Here is a 19,068-nt window from a genome sequence, read left to right as displayed (position 1 = left end):
TTCTCCACTTTTTGTTAATTCTAATTATCGGCCCATCTTTCCGCCCAAACTCTCCAGTCTCCATTCCCTTCACTGACCTGTGAATTGAGTGCTCCAACGCCATTGTTGAGGATGAGAATAATGAGCGCTTGGCAGGTACTAAAAGGGGAGTGGAAGAACAGAATGAATTGCGTATGTGTGTCAAAGGGTTTGAGGTTAGGAGGTTCAGCAAGTTAATGATTCTAATGCTGCCCATTATACGGCTGGTGTAGAGGAGTTTTATGATATACCAAGCTTGATTGCTTGGCCAGATTGGTGGAGAAGAGTTCTGCCAAAGTTTCTGAGCAGATGGGAATATGAACAACTAACATCTTTAGATATGTACAATTCTAGGCTTCATAACTCAGTTGGTTCCTAGGGGTAGATTGTGAGCATAGTGGACTCATTGTGGGCACAAGGCACACTCGTCCTGGTTCTCTCACCTAATAGGCCGTTCAGTCATAATGATTTACCCTTCACTATCCTGTTGGGGCTGAGGTGAGGGAATTTCGCCTTTTGTGCTGAGGTGAGGGAATTTCGCCTTTTGTGGGCAAGATAGTTTTTCTATTTTGATGGATGGTGTTTGCTTTTTTATGCTTGGAATGATTGATAGAAGTGTTTGTAATGTTGACAGGATAATCATAATATGAAATTGAAGCATAAAGTTGCTGGCCTGGAAAGAATGTCTTTTGTTGCTTCCCAAGGTATAATTTCCAATGTTTGAGCTGTGTCTAAGCTCTCCTCACTCCATGACCTTCCTTTTTTGATATCTCTGATACTCACCTGTAAAAAGCAACAGCCTTATGAGAGAGAAGAATCTTTTATGGTCTGTATACATTTTAGCATGTTGGCAATGAGTCTAAATACCATTATAGTTTGGTAATTGAATTGTTCCATTTTTTGGTACTACATAGTCTGTACCCATTATATCCCTTTTCCTGCCTGTCTATGGCAGGTTTTTAGATAAGTGACTGGAAAATGGAAATATATATGGGTTTATTCTAGCTCATCTGAACTTGAGGCTTTTGTTTCATATTCAATATGAGAAATGGGCTTTATATTTTTATATTTAAAATGTTGTTTCTTTCTTTGTGTGCAAGGGAAGACAACTGTAGTATATTGGTATTCTTGAAAAATACAATATAATTACTCTAGAAAGGAAAAAAGGCATTTCTTGGTCAGCAAGAATGGTAAGGAAACGTCCTTGTCTTCCCTTGTAATCCTATTGGCCAAGGACCATATAAACTACATATGGTTATAACAATACTGGGAGTTTTCAGTTTGGGTGACGAGAAAACCCACCGCCACTATCTGAAGGTATGCCCTGAAAGCTTGATGTTGATTCAAATATAAATCATATAATGGCTGATGGGGAGAAAAGGAAATCAAGAATGCGGCGCAATGGGAGTGAATCGGTGGAGGAGATATTGTTAAGGTGGAAGAAGCTAAACAATGCGCCGGTGGAGACCAATGCTTATGCTGCTACTAATATGATAAACGGAGGGATTAAGAAACGGGTAAAGTTTCCGGCCAAGGCATCAAGAAAGGGGTGTATGGCCGGGAAGGGTGGGCCGGAGAATTCAGGGTGTACATACAGAGGAGTTAGGCAGAGGATTTGGGGAAAATGGGTTGCTGAGATCCGGGAACCGGTTTATACCTCTGATGAGTATCAGAGCAAAGGCGCCCGCATTTGGCTAGGCACTTTTCCAACCGCCAGAGAGGCCGCTCTTGCTTATGATGAGGCTGCAAGGGTTATGTATGGCCCCAATGCCATTCTTAACTTCCCAGATTCTCCGGCTTTGGCTAAGATGTCTGATTCGAGTAACAATGTTTATGCAGCTGAGGAATCGATGTATGTTTGTATGGATTCTGCAATACATCTTGAGAGTCGAGATTGCTACTCAGTTCTTGATTCTGAATCCAAGCCTAATCCTCAACCATTGGATTTCAGATCCTCAACAGAATGTGATGAGAATGAGGTTTTCCATTATCTCAGAAAAGGCGGCGAAAATATAGAGTTATTGCAGAAGGAACAAGAGGAACAAACACATGATGCAGTTAGTGAGAGAGAATTGCAGTTGCAGGAAGCATCAAGTTTGTGCAGCAATACACAAGACGAAGAGGATTTGGAGGCAGCATTGTCTCAACTGGTGGACTCTGATTTTGATTTCTCAAGCTTTTTTAGTCTCCTTTTCAGCAAGTAGTGTATGGAAAAGAATTAATATAATGTGCGATATTTTTGCAACTTGATTCAACTTTAATTTGCTTATATCTCACATCTAATTTGGGTATACTAATCTAACATTTGTTATTATATATGCCATTAATTGTGACTCAAACCCTGTTTCTGTTTTACTCAATTCACTCATCCATTGCTTGTAGTTGCTCAGCTTTCTGCCATTCCTACCAGCTTTAATTTAGATGAACACTGACAAAAAAATAAAAAGGAAAAAGGGTCAAATAGCCTTAAATTTTATAGTCTCTATACTTTTAAAAGTTACAATTAAACTCACATGTTATTTTTGTGCATCGAAGTCCAAGAACCTGTAATAGGAGTTCAGTAGGATTTCGACAAGTCTCCGGCTAAATTCGGTGATTGACGACGAGGTACTGACGAATTGTTGAAGGCGACCATCGACAATTCATCAGTCACCGAAACCCTAGTGACAGAGTAAAAGAATAATATGTTGATAAGAGTTTAATTGCAACTTTTAATATAAAGTTTAAAACTTATTTGAAATACAAATAGAAACACGGTTTATAATTGACAAACAGCCTGGATTGCGTTCTACTGCTCCAATGGCTCTCCAAAGGCACCGTACCCAATTCAAGCTAACAACAGAAAAGGTGTATGACGTGAATTGCTATTGGAAAGATCAGACATGGCATGAAGAAGCAATGAAACTCAGGATGGATAGCGCCCAGCCCAACATATTATATGTGAGGTAATAAAAATGAATTGAAGATCAATCATCGTATCACCTCTGATCTGATCTGGGCGCTATCCCTCCTGAGCTTTACAGATTCTCCATGCTGAATCATATCATTTTTCACAGCATTTTACCACTGAAGAAGAAGAAGAAGAAGAAGATGAAGAGTATGTTCATAATGCATGTGCATAAAGCCAGTGAAAGAAGGTTGATTAGAAATGAATAATATGTGCACATGGAATGAACATATGGCTGGGATGGGGTGGAGACAGTTTTACCCAAACTCAGCTACTTATAGTAAATAAATTCTTGGGGTGGACCGACCCTTTCATAAATTCTTCATTATATGCACTTATTATTTACATAACTATCAATTTTTAATTAGTCGTACTGTTACTCAAATTGTCGCTACACTTTTCAAGATTTAAAAAAAATCAATTTAATATAACCATAATTTTAACGTTTGACATAAAAAAAAATAATAATAATAACGTTGACCACTAATATTAAATATTTATTTTCATGCATTTCTAGTATAATTTACTTCTCATGTGTAATAATTTTTCAACTATTACACAAAAACGAGGTTTACCAATCACTATACTGTAGGCCATAGTCTACATTGTAAAACAAATCATAACATAATATTTATTTTTAGTACATTAAAAGTTCATTTTTTGTATACTACAAATTCATTTTCTGAATGTTTATTTTTAGTATACTAACTAAAAAAGTAAGCATTCAGTATAATAATAATAATGAATATTTATTGGTCGTTTGCTTGACCATGATTTACAGTATAATTTTATAAAATTTGTCCCTACATACGTAATGACTGTAATCTCCCTCGTCAATTGTCACGCACAAAATAATTTCTAAAAAGTGCTTTACAAATTTATCTCATGGTATCTATTTAAATTAGAGCAAATACCAATTTCGGTCCCACGACTATTAGCAAAATGACAATTTTGGTCCACATGTTTCATTTCTACCAATTTTGGTCTCACGACTATTGTTTAGTACCAATTTTGGTCCCACGACTACTGTTTTAGTGCCAAAATTCATCGCGCCGGTCACCCATCCGTTTAAAACGTGCCGAAATCTAAAATTTTTGAAGGTATTTTCGTCATTTTCAAATCAATATCCCAATTTGAGCATGAATAAAGATATTTAAGCCTAAGATCAATCACAATTCACAATTCTCCTCCTCAAATTAAGGTAAAATGAGGAGGAAAACTAACATATCAGAATATTCTTTCCCATCGTGTATGAAAAATAATAAAAATAGTATGTCCAATAATTTCAAGGACTTTCTAAATTATTATTATTATTTTAATTTTTTTTATGAGAGCGAAAAACATGCGGTCAATATCTGAAGCTATGTACTAAGAATTTTATTTTATTATGTTGATAAGTAAGATACAAATATACAATGTTATATGAAGTTGTAAAAATATCTACAAACATGACATTTCGAACCTCACCATTTTCTTTTTTCAAATTTAATTCATTAAATCTGATAAAGAAATTAAAGTCAATAAAATAATATGGCCAAATTTGAATGACCGTCTCAAAAAAAAATCAAAACAACTAATTATACTTCCAATTATTTTAGAAAAATTATACTTTTCATCCTTAAGTTATAAGGTAATTGTAAAATTCGTCATTAAGTGTTGGTTATACTCACTTTTTGTCCCTAAGTTATCATTGACGTTGCACTTTTCGTTCCTTTACTATAAAAATCAGGGACGAAATTTACAATTTTAGTATAACTTAAGAACAAAAAAATGGTGCTTGTATTGCTAGTAGCGCAACATCTCCTCGGTTTATTTTGCTCCAGGTTTCCTTATATAAATAACAAAAAATGGTAAATTATTTTTATTACTTAACAAAACCTTAATTTATAATTAGTGCTCCGATCCCAAATGACACTACACATTACCCTAGATCTTTAATTTAATTAGTTATTAGAATGTTTTTAATTTTTAAATTAGTTCAATTTTTATTTTATATAAAATATATCTAAAAACATAATAAGTCTCAATCAAGGTTATATCCTTGATTTATGTCCCTCTTTTTGTATGCTAATAAATGTATACATTTTACTTTAAATGTTGTACACTTCAATGTTATTAGACAAAATTGTCTCTACTACATTCTTGTGATACAAAGCTACCCTTACACCGTTATAACACCGTTACTTTTTAACTCCATCATTATTACCATACACCTATATCTAGCATATCTTTTTCCTATTCTTTAATTATCAGTTTATTAAAATCATTATATAATTAATTTAATGATTGATTATATTTTAATTAAATTTCTATTAATGGAAAATAATATATGTGTGTGTATAAAATACATATATTATTTGTGTATATATAATTCGAATTATAAATTTAAATTATTTATATTTATTAATGTTTTAATATTGGGTATAAATTTTCGCGCATCGCGCGTACAAAATACTAGTATATAATATAAGTGTGGATGGTTTAATCTATATAGTAATTAACGGTAAACCCATCTTTCATATATCTACATCACAATTTTGTCTCTTCATGTAATTCTCTCATCTCCCTTTTAATTTCTTGCATGCCTTCATCATTGCTATGAATTATTGATGGACAATCACATCTAGAAAACATCAAATTTTATTAAGAAGAAAATAATAATAAAAAAATATTATTTCCCACATTTTTTACTATTTATCATCCCTCCTTAATATTACTAAGTTATTAAAGACCCACTAGAGCTGTCAAAATGGATTAGTCAAACTCATTCAAACTAGGGAGAACGGGCCGGTTACATATTTTGTAACTCAATGCATCAACAACCTTATTATTTATTAACAACTATATGTTTAAAAATATTAAATTATGTATAATATAAGATTTGAACATCTCATCTCTAAAATAACAATTTCTTAGACTTTTTGAACAAATTACATGTATCCTTGTGTGTATATGTATATATATATAATTTAAGTTTAGATAAATAAATTTTAGTTTGTAATTTGTAATATAATTATAATTGATTAAACTTATATTTATCACTAATATAATTTATGTGTAATATTTGTATTTTGTAATTATAACATTATTAAGTTATAAAAGTTTATAAAGTATATAATTTATAACTTTATATAGTTTAGTTTATGTAATAAATAAATTTTATATTAACTATATAATTATATTAATATTTATATAAAATATTATTATATTAATATTTATATAAAATATAATTAAGCACATTAATTAATACTTGTAATAAACATGATTAAGTTATATATATAATTATTTATCATTATGTGTTATATAAATATATAAATATGTTTGGAAATGATTTACATAAATATATAGTTAAAAGAAATCTAACAAATCTCCTTAGCTTAATTAATTCATTTTATTTTTTTAAGTAATACTGTATTACATTGTAGTATTTGTTTATCTATACTTTCTCAAACTGTTGGAGTACAAAGAGTTAATTCATTTTATTAAGGCTAGATTAATTGAAAAGATAAAACCAATTAAATTGCAAACAAAAAAAAAATACAGAAATTAAGACATACTATATACACAAGTACCAATGTTATTGCTCATTCCTTGGTCTTTGGTGCCGTTTCTCAGGCTTGCAGTCTATATTGGGACTCTGTCCCCCTCTGACTCTGATATGCTCTTTTATAGTAATCTATTACATGGTTTTGCTTTCAAAAATATACACAAATATAGAAAATTTCATGATGATAAGATATTAAACTCGGACTTCAAGTCGTTGCGCAATAATCAAACTCTAAGGTAGGCAACGTAGCTATATATCAATCTCTGTCGTCCATACAAAAGCACAAAGAGACAGAAGGAAATCACATCACAGAAATTGTATCTGCCTTCCCAATTGACCCATCATATCGATATGATGCCAAATATTTAGGTATAAACTTCTTTTTGGCGTATAGATTAAATTCATAAATTTACTACTGCATGCATGCACACCCGTGATAATATAACCAATGGGACCTAAAGTGTACATGGAATTGAAAATACTGTATGCAATAGGCAAAAAATAAGATAAAATAAAATTTGTGAAAATAGAAACAAAAATGGAAAATTATTTTTATTACTAAACAAAACCTTAATTTATAATTAGTTCTCCCAAATGACACTACAATGCAAATTTACGCTAGATCTTTAATTTAATTAGTTATTAGAATGTTTTTAATATTTAAATTAGTGCAAGTTTTATTTTATATAAAATATAGTATAATATAAGTGTGGAGTGTTTAGTCTACATATATAGTAATTAATGGCGGTGACAGGGTAATTGGGTACCCAACCCGGAACCATTGTCTTAACCAAGACAGTTGCCGTTCAAACTACCAAGACACCTCACTCCTCAGCATCAATGCGCAACGGTCCAACTCCTCAGCATTGATGGCCAACGTTCAGCTCCTCAGCATTGATGACCGACGTTCAGCTCCTCAGCATTCAACACCTCAGGTATTGATGTCCAACGTTCAACTCCTCATCAATGTTCCGTTACTGAGCTGAAAGGAATAAAAGGACTCACAACCACATAGTGAGGGGGACTTCTGACGACACTTCTTACGAGACAAGACTACACTCAACTCACTTTGTACACTGAGCACTGCACTCAATATTGTACTCAGATACCAAAACACTGTATCAACACTATATTCAAATAATACTCAGATTACATACCCGGTAACACATTATTACCGTCAGGCGGCAAACACATTTTTCATATATCTACATCACATTTTGTCTCTTGATGTCATTCTCTCATCCCCTTTCTTCTCTTCATCATTGCTATGAATTATTACGGCCAATCACATCTAGAAAACCTCAAAATTTATTGTCTCCTATCATCCCAAGTTTTACTATAATAAGGACTCCAAAATTTTTTCTCAATTATGTATGCCCACGATTATTGCACGGAGTCCCCAATCTATTAAAACAAAAAAAGTGTATATATAATATACAAGTTTGCAGGTTGATGGTTGATGAAGTGCATAGATATTATATTGTGTCAATTTGTGATAGGGTTAAATTGGGCGCCAATTGACTATATATATTTCTTAATCCCTTTCCTTCTTTCGGAAGTTCCTAATTCCTGAATCTCAATTATTGGCAATTACCATTGTTAATTTATTACCTACACACGGCTACACAGTACTCAACAAATTGAAAATTCATTAAATCAATAAACCTAGCTCAACAGCTCCATTCTCTCAATTATGTCTGCCCACGGTAATTGCACGGGGCCCCCAATCTATTTGCAATTACCATTGTTAATTTATTACCTACACACGGCTACACAGTACTCAACAAATTGAAAATTCATTAAATCAATAAACCTAGCTCAGCAGCTCCATTCTCTCAATTATGTCTGCCCACGGTAATTGCACGGGGCCCCCAATCTATTTGCAATTACCATTGTTAATTTATTACCTACACGGCTACACAGTACACAACAAATTGAAAATTCGTTAAATCAATAAACCTAGCTCAGCAGCTCCATTCCCTTTTCGGATTACGCAGCACAACAGTAGTGCACCACGCAAACGGCAGACGGCAGCTCAATTGCTTCTCCAGTTCTTCTTGATCGCACAAACCCTAAGTCTTGACAGGTAATTAAAATTACGTATTATTTCATAATTCTTTTTTATTGACATAGCAGTAATAATTTTGATTTCAGAATAGTATATTTAAGAATTTGTTTCTTGATTAATTATTTATTCAATTCATAGAGTTTCTAAATAATTTTTTTTTTAATTTTGTAATTATATCTTCTAGAAAATATCCACTTGAGTTTGAGAAGAATTGAGCAACTAACTCAATCTCAAAAGGAAGCTATTGAAAAATTCATTACAAAATTAAGAAACTCAAATAGATGAGCAAGAGGATGACGCCAAGAAAAAATTGTTAGATGTTAATCTTTATATAGAAGATCAAGATGATTGTGAAATTGAAAAAAATTTAAATGATGGTGTGCACAATGATGATAGGTATCACCGTGACAATAATAAACCAAATGATTCGCTTTTATTTGACATATATGATCCAAGAAATTGGGATGCCCTTGATTATAAATTAATAGATATTCTTGTGAAAGATGGTCCTAAAAGAGATTTATCAATCAATAAAGGCCCTAAAGATAAATTTTCTAAAAGATTTTTGTCAATATTTTACACAAAGATATTTGTCAAATGGAGAGAAGTGTGATCGAGATTGACTTGTATATTCAAAAGAACTTGAAAATGTGTTTTGTTTTTTATTGCAAGATTTTTATAACAGGTATAGGAAAATGTGTTTTACAACATATGCTAGCTAGAAAAATGCCACAGTTCTTTTCTATTTATAATAAGGATCGGAGTAACTTATAATGTGTATTTTTAAACTCAACCTGGTATAGTATATGGATAGTTTTTGTAAATATACTGTTAGAATTTTTATTTTTATTTTTGAAAACAATATACTGTTAGAATTGTATATAGATATAATATTTGTAATTTTGGATGTTTTATCATCACAAATAATAAAAGATTTTCATCTCTCTCATGGATGTAGGTTCTTAATAGCCGAATCAGGTAAACTCTTCTTCATTTTTCATTTTATATATGTTCTTGCTCTCGTTTTTCTAAACAAGTTTGAACTTCAAACTTAAGAGCTCTCAATGCTCCTACCCTGAAGACGGGTGGAGATTAGAAGATAAATTGTGAAATATGCATCAACTGGCTTACAGGCCTACAGGCCCTCAAATGCATTGAAATCCTACATCCTGCCTCTGCTAGCAAAACAAAGATTATTATGGACTTATTTTGAGTTGATTATATTGATCGGTTGAGCTATGCCAGAGTTTTTTTTTTTTTTTTTTTTTTAAGAAGAAAAAAGAATAATGAATATTGATCATTGTACATTTTAAATGTTTTATATAAAAATATTATTATGTTCCATTTATGATAGAAAAACACAAATCAACCAATATCCTGGCCAAAAACCAGACTTGGTTTGTGATCTGAAGGGTAAAGAATATTTTTTTATTTTCTACTCAAGAAGATGAAATCTCTTCCGTCTGCATGGCATATCTCCCACAGTACATTTTACACACTTTTCTGTTGTTTCGTAGCCAAAAACGGAACTGGTACTTTGTTCTATCATGCATTTCCTTCTAGATGTCTGATCATACCCCTTCAAGTAATTCTTTTACAGCTGTGCTGGATCAATCATCCACCATTAATTCACCCTTACACTTATCTTTTTGTACTGCAGATTGCATGCTTAAGCACAACATTGTTTGACTGTAAACATTATATATATATTAATTAATTAATTGCATGCTAAAATGCCAAATAATATAAAAGCTGGAAGAATATTTTCTGAGTTGTACCGTACCATTTCCACTTTTTCACCTTTGTCTCTATGATGTTTCTCTGTTATATTTATTTATTTATCATACCATCACAGAACATACAAGCTAAGAACAAATTAATATGGTTGGGGAGAGTGGCAGCAAGGCTCTGAGGGGTTGTATTAAGACGACGAGGGGGCCGTGGACGGTTCACAGAACCACCAAGAACGGCGGCGTGATCACCAAGTACCGGTACCCGTCGGAGAGGGAGCGGCAGAACAATAAGCAGAGGGAGCGGAAGCGACGCGCGGTGGCGAAAAAGATCTTCGCCGGGCTCCGGGCCCACGGCAACTACCAGCTCCCCAAGCATGCGGACTCCAACGATCTGCTCATTGCTGTTTGCCGGGAAGCCGGGTGGCAGGTTGAGGAGGATGGGACAATATTTAAGGTTAGTTTGTGATTATTTATTGTTTTGTCTTGTTAAGAATCCCACATACCAAATATAGGTTTATAAGGCTATGAGTTATACTAACTAATCGGTTGAATTTAATCTTTTTAGTGTGGTTTGACCCATGTGCATTATACCCAGTTGAGCGACCTTAGCTCAATTTTAAATTATAACATGTCTGCCATGGAAAATTATATTATTCTTAGGTGTTCTTGTATGTTTTTTAAGGTTTTGTGTTGTGGACCTTTTGAGTGCAGAGAGTGCCTGTCGTCCAGAAAGAAACTAAAACTTGTGAAGAAGATGAAGACTACTGTAAATGTGAAGGAGGGGACACTTCATCACGCTCTCTGGAAGCTCTTCATCACCTTAAAAGTATAACTACTCCAACAGCCATGTCCCATGTCGAGTGCTGTGATGTCCATCTTGCTCTTAAAATATAGCTTTCACCACCTTTTAATCACATGAATTACACAACTCCCATCATTAGGGAGCAGTCTCAGCATGATTTTAAGTACTCAAAGTTATGTGATTGATTACTTAAAAAACAAGGGATTTAATATCGATTTTAAGAGTGTCTAGTGTGGGTTAACATATTTATGATTTTAGTATTACATGAAACAGCAGTAACTATAATCTAATCATACAGCTATTTTATTGTCACTACAACTATATTACTGCCATTATTATTCACCTTACTCTGGTCTTTTTGTCATCACTTGTTAATTAACCTTATTTAGTCGGTTGTAATAAAGTGTATATATATACTTAATTACATTATAATGCAATACATCCAGTAATAGTAAAATTGGTGAAAATCGAATTCGAGTTATATGCAAAAAACTTCTATTTATATTATAGCCCTCCCAAAATATTAAGCATGACAATTAATAGTTATATGACCCTATGAGCTCTAGGGATCTTGAACCACAATGTGATTAGTATTGGACTAGCTTAATACTAAATATTTCATTGTATAAATAGTTTGGTTGGCATGAGTGGTCATGCACTTTCATCTCTTAAGAGATGTTGGGAGATTTTTGGTCTCTAGTTGATTATTCACTTCTTAAATTTGATCCCAATTATTAATTTTCTCACGTTGGTACTATTTATCCCAAAATGTGAACTTTAATTTCTCTCATCCCGGATTGTTAAAAAAATATCGTCCATTCAAATCTAATTAAATGCACAATGCTATTAATAAGAAAAAAAAAAAGTACATTTTCCAACCAAATAATTGCTAAAAATTTGGCAGTAAGTCAAATGTGACAAAATTAATAATTGAAAAAACTAAGAAGTGAGTAATAGTTAGGAGGACAAAAAATGACAATAACACTGGTGAATTACATACAATGCCAAAAATAGATATCTTACAATAGTCAAAACATATATCCTTGTTTTCTTGAATGAATATATGTTACACATTGTTGAAAATGTGAGCATAGAGGAGCTCATTCCAAACATCAGAAACTCCAGGAAGGCACCAATGTATGCAATCTGCATAGCTACTTGGGTTTGCAATTTGGTCCTCAGTTAAAGGCTCCCATTGCTTTCTGTAGATTGATGGGTGGCCTTCCCTCCTATATTGTGTGAGTTGTGTTACGTTGATGAGGTGCACTTGTAAGCCTCTTCCTTTCAACCCATCAATGGTGGATTCCACTGTCTCCATCATCTTCGTATCTGATACGTTTACCTGGCGCTGCAAGTACTCTTCCTCCAGTAGCTCCGTTTCTCCGTAGCAATTCTCGCCTTCTTCTTTTCCCCACAATTCCGCCCTAAAACATTCAACATGTTATGCATGTTGTAAAGAATATATATGCAGTACACTGTTAAAAAACTCTAATTTCCAGCTACTCTTTTTTTTTAATGACCAAGGGTTTCCCCACAGCCATTGCTGCACTGAGTAAACCACACCTTGTAACTTTAGTCAGTAAAGGATTATAGAGAAGTAAACGCAAGATTGTCACCGGCTCAAACAAAAGAATACTTGTGACTTTAATCAGCATAAGATAAGGTAAACCAGCAAGATTGTTACCGATTCAAACCAAGAATGCTAAGAAGTCATTCTGTCTGACTAATTTGGACTGCAGTTACCCTTACTTTCTGAGTGACGAAGGAAGCCCATAGCTAGGCACTATTTGGGATGCCCCTTGTGATCTGGTAAAAGACTACCAAGTAAACCAACCTAAATTGTCTATAACTGACTTCTCAAAATAAAAAAATCAATAAATTTTCCCCGAAATTTAACTTGTAAGTTTACAGTTACCCAATTAACAACTTGACTAACTTGCCTCTAATTTTTTTTTTTATTGTACCTTTCGTGGACAGGGGACATGGTCATGAAAAATAATTGGGTTTTGGAGCGATTGACATGGATTTCCAGCCAGTCAGACCAGGTCTTTAAAGCCATCTCATAGCTCCGCTGCATTTCTATGACTTTGTAGATTCCATCATCGCTCCTTTCAAACGAGCCCCATCTGAACATCCAAAACAATTTAATTTAATTTGTGTTTTCATTTCGTAGGTTGATGCATCTATCTTGACGTGTAGTGTTTATACTTTTCGTGGCAATTTATGTTAAATAATTTTGATGGTTGGTTTAATTTGCTTACAAGACTTTGATGCCGGGGCGTTTCCACCAGAGGTAGGTGTTGAAGACGAGAAAATCGGCGTCGGTCCACCGGCTGCCGTGTTTCTCAATTGCGTTGGCCCTCACTATGCGCTCCGGCAGCCGGTGGTGCGTTGGGTCGTCGGAATTCGACTCCACCAGCAACGGTGCCCAGTAGAACTCAATGCTTGCATTGTATTCCTTCATCATTATATTTTCAGTTCACAATCAAATTTAAGACAAAAATAAAATAAAATAAAATTATGATGTGTATGCTTCATATTCATTGAAAGGATATTACTGAACCACTTTTTTTTTTAAAAAAAACTTTTTGCAATTATATTATAAACCCTTGTTCTCCTTAATCTCAATCATTGAAAAGCAAATTTAAGAGACAAAAAAATACAAATTAATGTTGTATATGTCTCTTATGTACTAAAAGGAGAGGTGTTGCATATAAATATGCTGCTTATAATCCTAGATGTTTTATTATCACAACTAATAAAAGAACAATTTTTTTTTTGTGGACTTAGACACATTGTCAAATCTTGTGTTTTTTACTTTCTATTATTACTATCTATATATCATTGTTTTTGTTAATCTCAAGAATTGATGAAAAGCAAATTAAAGAGAATTAGGGCAATTGAGTACTGACCCTAGCCTTGAAAATGGTCAAGGAAGAATTGTAGTTATTGTGCATGGATTTGAGAGATGGTGGGATGGCAGAATCAAGAAGGCAGACCATGGAAACCCATTGCCCTCTATTCAGTGAATCCCCAACATACACAAGCCTTTTGTTCCTCAGCCTCTCCAGCACTGCTGTGGCGTTGAACCTACCTTAATTAATTATTTATCAACATCAAAAACATCTTCCACTACCCAACCCCATAAAGAAGAAGAAGAAGAAGAAGTGAAAAGAGGGAGGAAATAAATTAAAGAATTATAAATATATTGAATTTCATTTCAAAACCTTGGGAGATCGCAATGATCGGGTTGCCACCTCCAGTGCTGATAATCCAAGTCTTTTCTGCCAAATTTCTGGCAAGCCAGCTGATCAGACATGAACGTACATTCTTGCTCCTTGTACAAAGGGTAAGACTTGTTGTCGTAAACCCATTTTCCTGAAAACAAATCGCACTTAGTAGACGAGTGGCTAATACCACCGGTATTTTCTTGGTTTAACTCGGAGGACAAGATGTTTTGGCTCTCCCCGGTCAAGAAAACGACTCCGATGACAAGGCCGACGATGAGGACGGCCGTGAGGGAGTGGAAGCTGCACCTGATGTCCCAAAACAACGTCGATCCTGCAGGGCTTCCCGGAACAACGGCGGCCGACGATGGAGCTAGTAACTGCTGAGCAGCTTTAGCCATACAACGTAACTTTTGTCTTTGAATGACCAGAAAACCTGCAGCCACTATATATCGGAGAGGTTTTGTATGTTTTTGTTGTTGAAATGTTGTATTATTGTGTGGCAGGTTATTGTAAGGTTTAAGGTTAGAGGGTTAGCATTTGTGGAGGTTGTTGGAATTGAGTTTTCTTTGTCTGCTTTGATCGATTGATTCTTCATGGTTGTTGGATGAAAGCTATTGTTATTGGTCGGTCATGTATGTTGCTTAGCTTGGAGTCATTGAATGGGCTTGGATTGACCAATCTGCCCCGCTTGCTTGTGAAAACTGGAGGCTTATCTAGTTATCTTTGTTGCGAGGAGATGGGGACTTTTTGGTCGTGCGCACTGTGCAGAGTTTACTTGGTGGAGTGTCATGGCAAGGAAAGGGATTTTGCAGGTAGGAGTAGTTGGATTCTCAGTGTCCATGTTAGCGTTGATGTCAAGTTTTAATTTCGTTAATTTGTTTCTTTGACTTTTCTAGATCTGACTTAGTTTGACCTCCGATCCTAAACTCAGTAAGTAACAATGTGATTATATATAAAGCTTTATGTGTTTGTATGTGTCTCTTAAGCAAATACTATAGTACAGTGCATTACTATTTGGCCTTTCATGCTAGAATTAACTTGTTTTCGCGTGCATTCATTCACGGGTGAATCACAATTTTTATCTCCATCTAAAGGGTGTGAAACAAGTGCAAAAAATCTTACCCCTAAGTAGAATGCATGACTATTATCTAAAGTCTGAGTCTCACCCATTTTGATTTTCTTTATCTTTTTGTGAAGACACATCAGCGAGTATAGCTTTTGAAAGTAAAAGTGAGAGGACTCCTCTAAATTATTATAGGAATATAATATTTTTTATCCTTTAATTATATCGTCGCTCATTTTTGTCTCTCAATTGTCTGCTATAAACTTACTTTTTCAATCAAAATTCTAATAGAATTCAAAGACAAAAAACAACTTCATAAACAATTGAGTGATTAAAAGTGACAACGCATCTAATTATGAGACAAAAAGTGTCAATTTTCAAATATAGTTCCACATATTCAAGGTAATGGTATTTATAATACTAAAATCTCGCTTTTAAAAAACCATCTTAAAGTAATTAGAATTAGGGATGGAAATAGGCTGAGCCAAGCACGACTTTAGAAAATTAAGCATGAACTTACTAGATAAATTTAAGACTTAAGCTTGGGCAAATTATTCTGTAGATCTGGGTCTATCTTGTAAGGTCAGACCATAAACCCCTATGAAAGAGCTTGGCATATTTTTATCCCTAATTAGAATATTAAAATTTTCAATTAAAAATGTCTATTTTGATCAATGTTTCAACCATTTGAGAATCGAGAAAATTCATGATCTATATTTCTAACCATTTATTAAAAGTTATCAATAATATTGTTACTAACAAAGGTGATCAAGGATAATAATAATAAATAAATAAATAAATAAAGGCATTGTCTTTTGGAAAATTTTTAAATTTTAAAAGTTAAATTGTTATTTTATACGGAGAAATAGTTTATAATTTCCAAATACTCCGTATATTACATTAGGACAAAGGGAGTTGGTCCGTAGGACAAAAGAACGGCTGAAATTACGAAGAAGAACTGAGAAATCAACAGAAAATGGAGGGAAAACGACACAGTCATGTTTTTGGCTGAAAATTCGCCAAGAACAAACGGAGACTACATTTCTCTGCTCTCTCTAATCCAATTGCGTTCGTGGGAGAAAGAGAGAGACCGCCTCTTCATTCAATTCGTATGCAAAGCTCTTATTCGTACTGTCATCTTTACGCACAAATACTGTGATATACGTATAGGGATTAGGGATGGATTCGATAATGGGCAAGGTGGGGTCTTACTGGGTAGGCCAGAAAGCCAGCAGCGATCTCAATTCCGTCGGCAATGATATCAACGTAACATCCTTATCCTTGTTTGTTACTTCGGTTTCTTAAATTTTGCGTTTTGCAATTGCATTCCTGTGATGTTTGATTTTGCTGATCGGTTTAATCCATTTGAGCATTTGATTCTGGGGTTTCAGTGAATGGTGACGATGAATCATTAATTACTATGGTGTTCTGTTTAAGATTATGAGATCATATTGTTCATTAATGTTGATCATATGCTTATCAAGGTTATTTGGGATCCGGGATGAAATAATTTGGTTTGTTGGGTTGAAAGTAGAATCATACGCCATAAAATTATCTGGGGATTAGGTTTAATTGCATTTTGTCCAATAATTATACCATATACCCATCACAATTTACATACCCTTGCAAGTTGAACTCATCACAATTTACATACTAAATGCTCACAATTCAAATTGTGAACATTCAGTATGTAAATTGTGAATATTTAGTTGTCAGCATTCAGTATATAAATTGTGAACATTCAGGATATAAATTGTGTATTTTGGACCCGATTAAATAATAGATGGATAAATTACTATGACTCAGCGTTTCATTAGGTGTGAAGAATGTCCACAAGGACGGGCCTGCCCATGCTGATAGCATTTCTCATTGAGGCTTTGGGGGGAAATGTTAGAGACTTGCCAAATGTGGTGTAATGCAAACAATGTTATAGGAATTTTGCAAGGATGGCTAATAGATATATAGAAGCTAATTCTTTAGATTTAAAAAAAGAAAAAATCAATGCACACACATCTCAGGAACATGAAGGTCTTATGCCTATATGGCTTAGAATTTGCTTGAAATCAGTGTATCTTTTTTAGACTCCTAGCTTGCCAATCCACAACAAGCATGATCACAATTATATCTTGGTGATACAGAATTTCTTATAAAATTCACTGATGTGAATTTAGTTGATTTTCGGTTTCAGACAAACTAACGTTGATTGGAGCCATTTGAAGAGAGATTGCATGTTTGCTATTAGGTTTCCCTTCAATTTGTTTTGTTCTTTCTTTTGGCATTTCGTAGCTAACTGTTTTCCTTGTTTACTACTTAGTCTGTGTCAAACAGCATAGAAGGAGGAGCCAAATGGTTGGTTAACAAAATTAAAGGTGTGTTCATACGTTTCAGTAATTCATTCTACTAGTTTCATTTGTTCACAAATACTTGCATACAAAAGCTACATGCATCCCATGAATAATTTGTATTCAAATTAGTAATATCAATGATCAAGCGGTAACAGTTTAAAAGATAATATATTATGCCACCTAAGTTTATTATGATTTAAACAATTAAACATTGATTTTTTTTGCAACCCACTACTACTATCCGAGAGTGTACACTGGGTAAACCCCTCCTTGTGACTCTAGCTGTCGAAGAACAAGGGGGTAAACCAGCTTAGGTTGCCCATAGCTGACCAGCTCAAACCAAGAAAGCCAATAGGTTGCTTCCATTGGGGGTCAAACTTGAAACCTTGTGGTTACCAAGCCAAACATTGATATTTATTGTTTAATTTAACAATCTGAATGTCATCTATAAGGGGGGTGCACACACTATGCACCTAAACAATCTAGGGTGCATGCAAATGCTGCTATCATTTGTTTTGTCTGTCTTCAATTGAATGCAGAAGAGAGTGAATTTCTATAAGAGTTTTTTTAAAGTATTTTGTAAAGAAAGATCTGATTTTTTTTTTTTTTTGTATCTATTACATTAATGAGACTAAAAGATTGGCTTTTGCAGGATCGGTACAAAAGCCACTACCAGAGCTGCTTAAGGACTATGAATTGCCAATAGGTATTTTCCCTCGTGACGCCACAAACTATGAATTTGATGAAGAGACACGGAAGCTGACTGTCAATATACCGTCCATATGTGAAGTGGGCTACAAGGATTCATCTGTTTTGCGATTTAATACTACCGTAACTGGGTGTCTTGACAAGGGAAAGCTAAGTGACATTGACGGGATTAAAACAAAGGTGATGATTTGGGTCAAAGTGTCTGCAATTTCGTGTGATAACTCAAAACTCCATTTCTCAGTTGGCATGAAGAAAACCAGAAATAAAGATGCTTATGAGTATAACAAAGATGGAGTAAGAGTAGAAAAGTTCTAGTGTTATCGAAGTCATTATGATATACTCTGTGCCTCTTCTGGGAGCTGTATGTTGGTATTTCACTGTGTAATTCTTACGTCTCAAAATGAAAATGTGTTTTGCATTCTCTTTTTCCTTTTGAATTAAGTTTAAAGTGTGTGAGATTATTTATGAATTCGCCTAGATGCAACAAAAAACATGATTTCAGTACTCAGTTCAAGGATTTTGCGGTGCAAAAATGATGCACCAGCCGGGAATCGAACCCGGGTCTGTACCGTGGCAGGGTACTATTCTACCACTAGACCACTGGTGC

At 34.1% G+C, this 19,068-nt stretch overlaps 3 protein-coding genes and 1 non-coding gene across 4 annotated transcripts; 2 read left to right on the top strand and 2 right to left on the bottom strand.

Moving 5' to 3' along the window:
* The first annotated feature begins 43 nt into the window (after window positions 1–43).
* LOC116028801 (dehydration-responsive element-binding protein 2B-like) lies at window positions 44–2,309 on the top strand. Its single transcript, XM_031270625.1, has 3 exons — window positions 44–544; window positions 653–722; window positions 1,124–2,309. Exon 3 carries the CDS (start codon window positions 1,380–1,382, stop codon window positions 2,220–2,222), a length of 843 nt encoding a protein of 280 aa, XP_031126485.1. The 5' UTR covers window positions 44–544; window positions 653–722; window positions 1,124–1,379; the 3' UTR covers window positions 2,223–2,309.
* Window positions 2,310–12,045: 9,736 nt separating this feature from the next.
* LOC116029060 (protein trichome birefringence-like 34) lies at window positions 12,046–14,808 on the bottom strand. The gene is made up of 5 exons (XM_031270942.1): window positions 14,343–14,808; window positions 14,028–14,205; window positions 13,377–13,573; window positions 13,080–13,241; window positions 12,046–12,539 (listed from the first exon to the last, which is right to left on the bottom strand). Exons 1-5 carry the CDS (start codon window positions 14,741–14,743, stop codon window positions 12,182–12,184), a joined length of 1,296 nt encoding a protein of 431 aa, XP_031126802.1. The 5' UTR covers window positions 14,744–14,808; the 3' UTR covers window positions 12,046–12,181.
* A 1,540-nt stretch (window positions 14,809–16,348) lies between these two features.
* LOC116030635 (uncharacterized protein At5g01610-like) lies at window positions 16,349–18,898 on the top strand. The gene is made up of 3 exons (XM_031272944.1): window positions 16,349–16,674; window positions 17,723–17,777; window positions 18,406–18,898. The coding sequence occupies exons 1-3, from the start codon at window positions 16,588–16,590 to the stop codon at window positions 18,774–18,776; spliced, it is 513 nt and encodes a 170-aa protein (XP_031128804.1). The 5' UTR covers window positions 16,349–16,587; the 3' UTR covers window positions 18,777–18,898.
* Window positions 18,899–18,997: 99 nt separating this feature from the next.
* TRNAG-GCC lies at window positions 18,998–19,068 on the bottom strand. The gene has a single exon. It is a non-coding gene; the product is annotated as a tRNA-Gly (tRNA).

Source organism: Ipomoea triloba, chromosome 9 (assembly GCF_003576645.1).
Source record: "Ipomoea triloba cultivar NCNSP0323 chromosome 9, ASM357664v1".
Lineage (NCBI taxonomy): Eukaryota > Viridiplantae > Streptophyta > Magnoliopsida > Solanales > Convolvulaceae > Ipomoea > Ipomoea triloba.
Note: the sequence above shows the minus strand (reverse complement) of the source record. Positions and strands in the feature narration are given on the sequence as shown.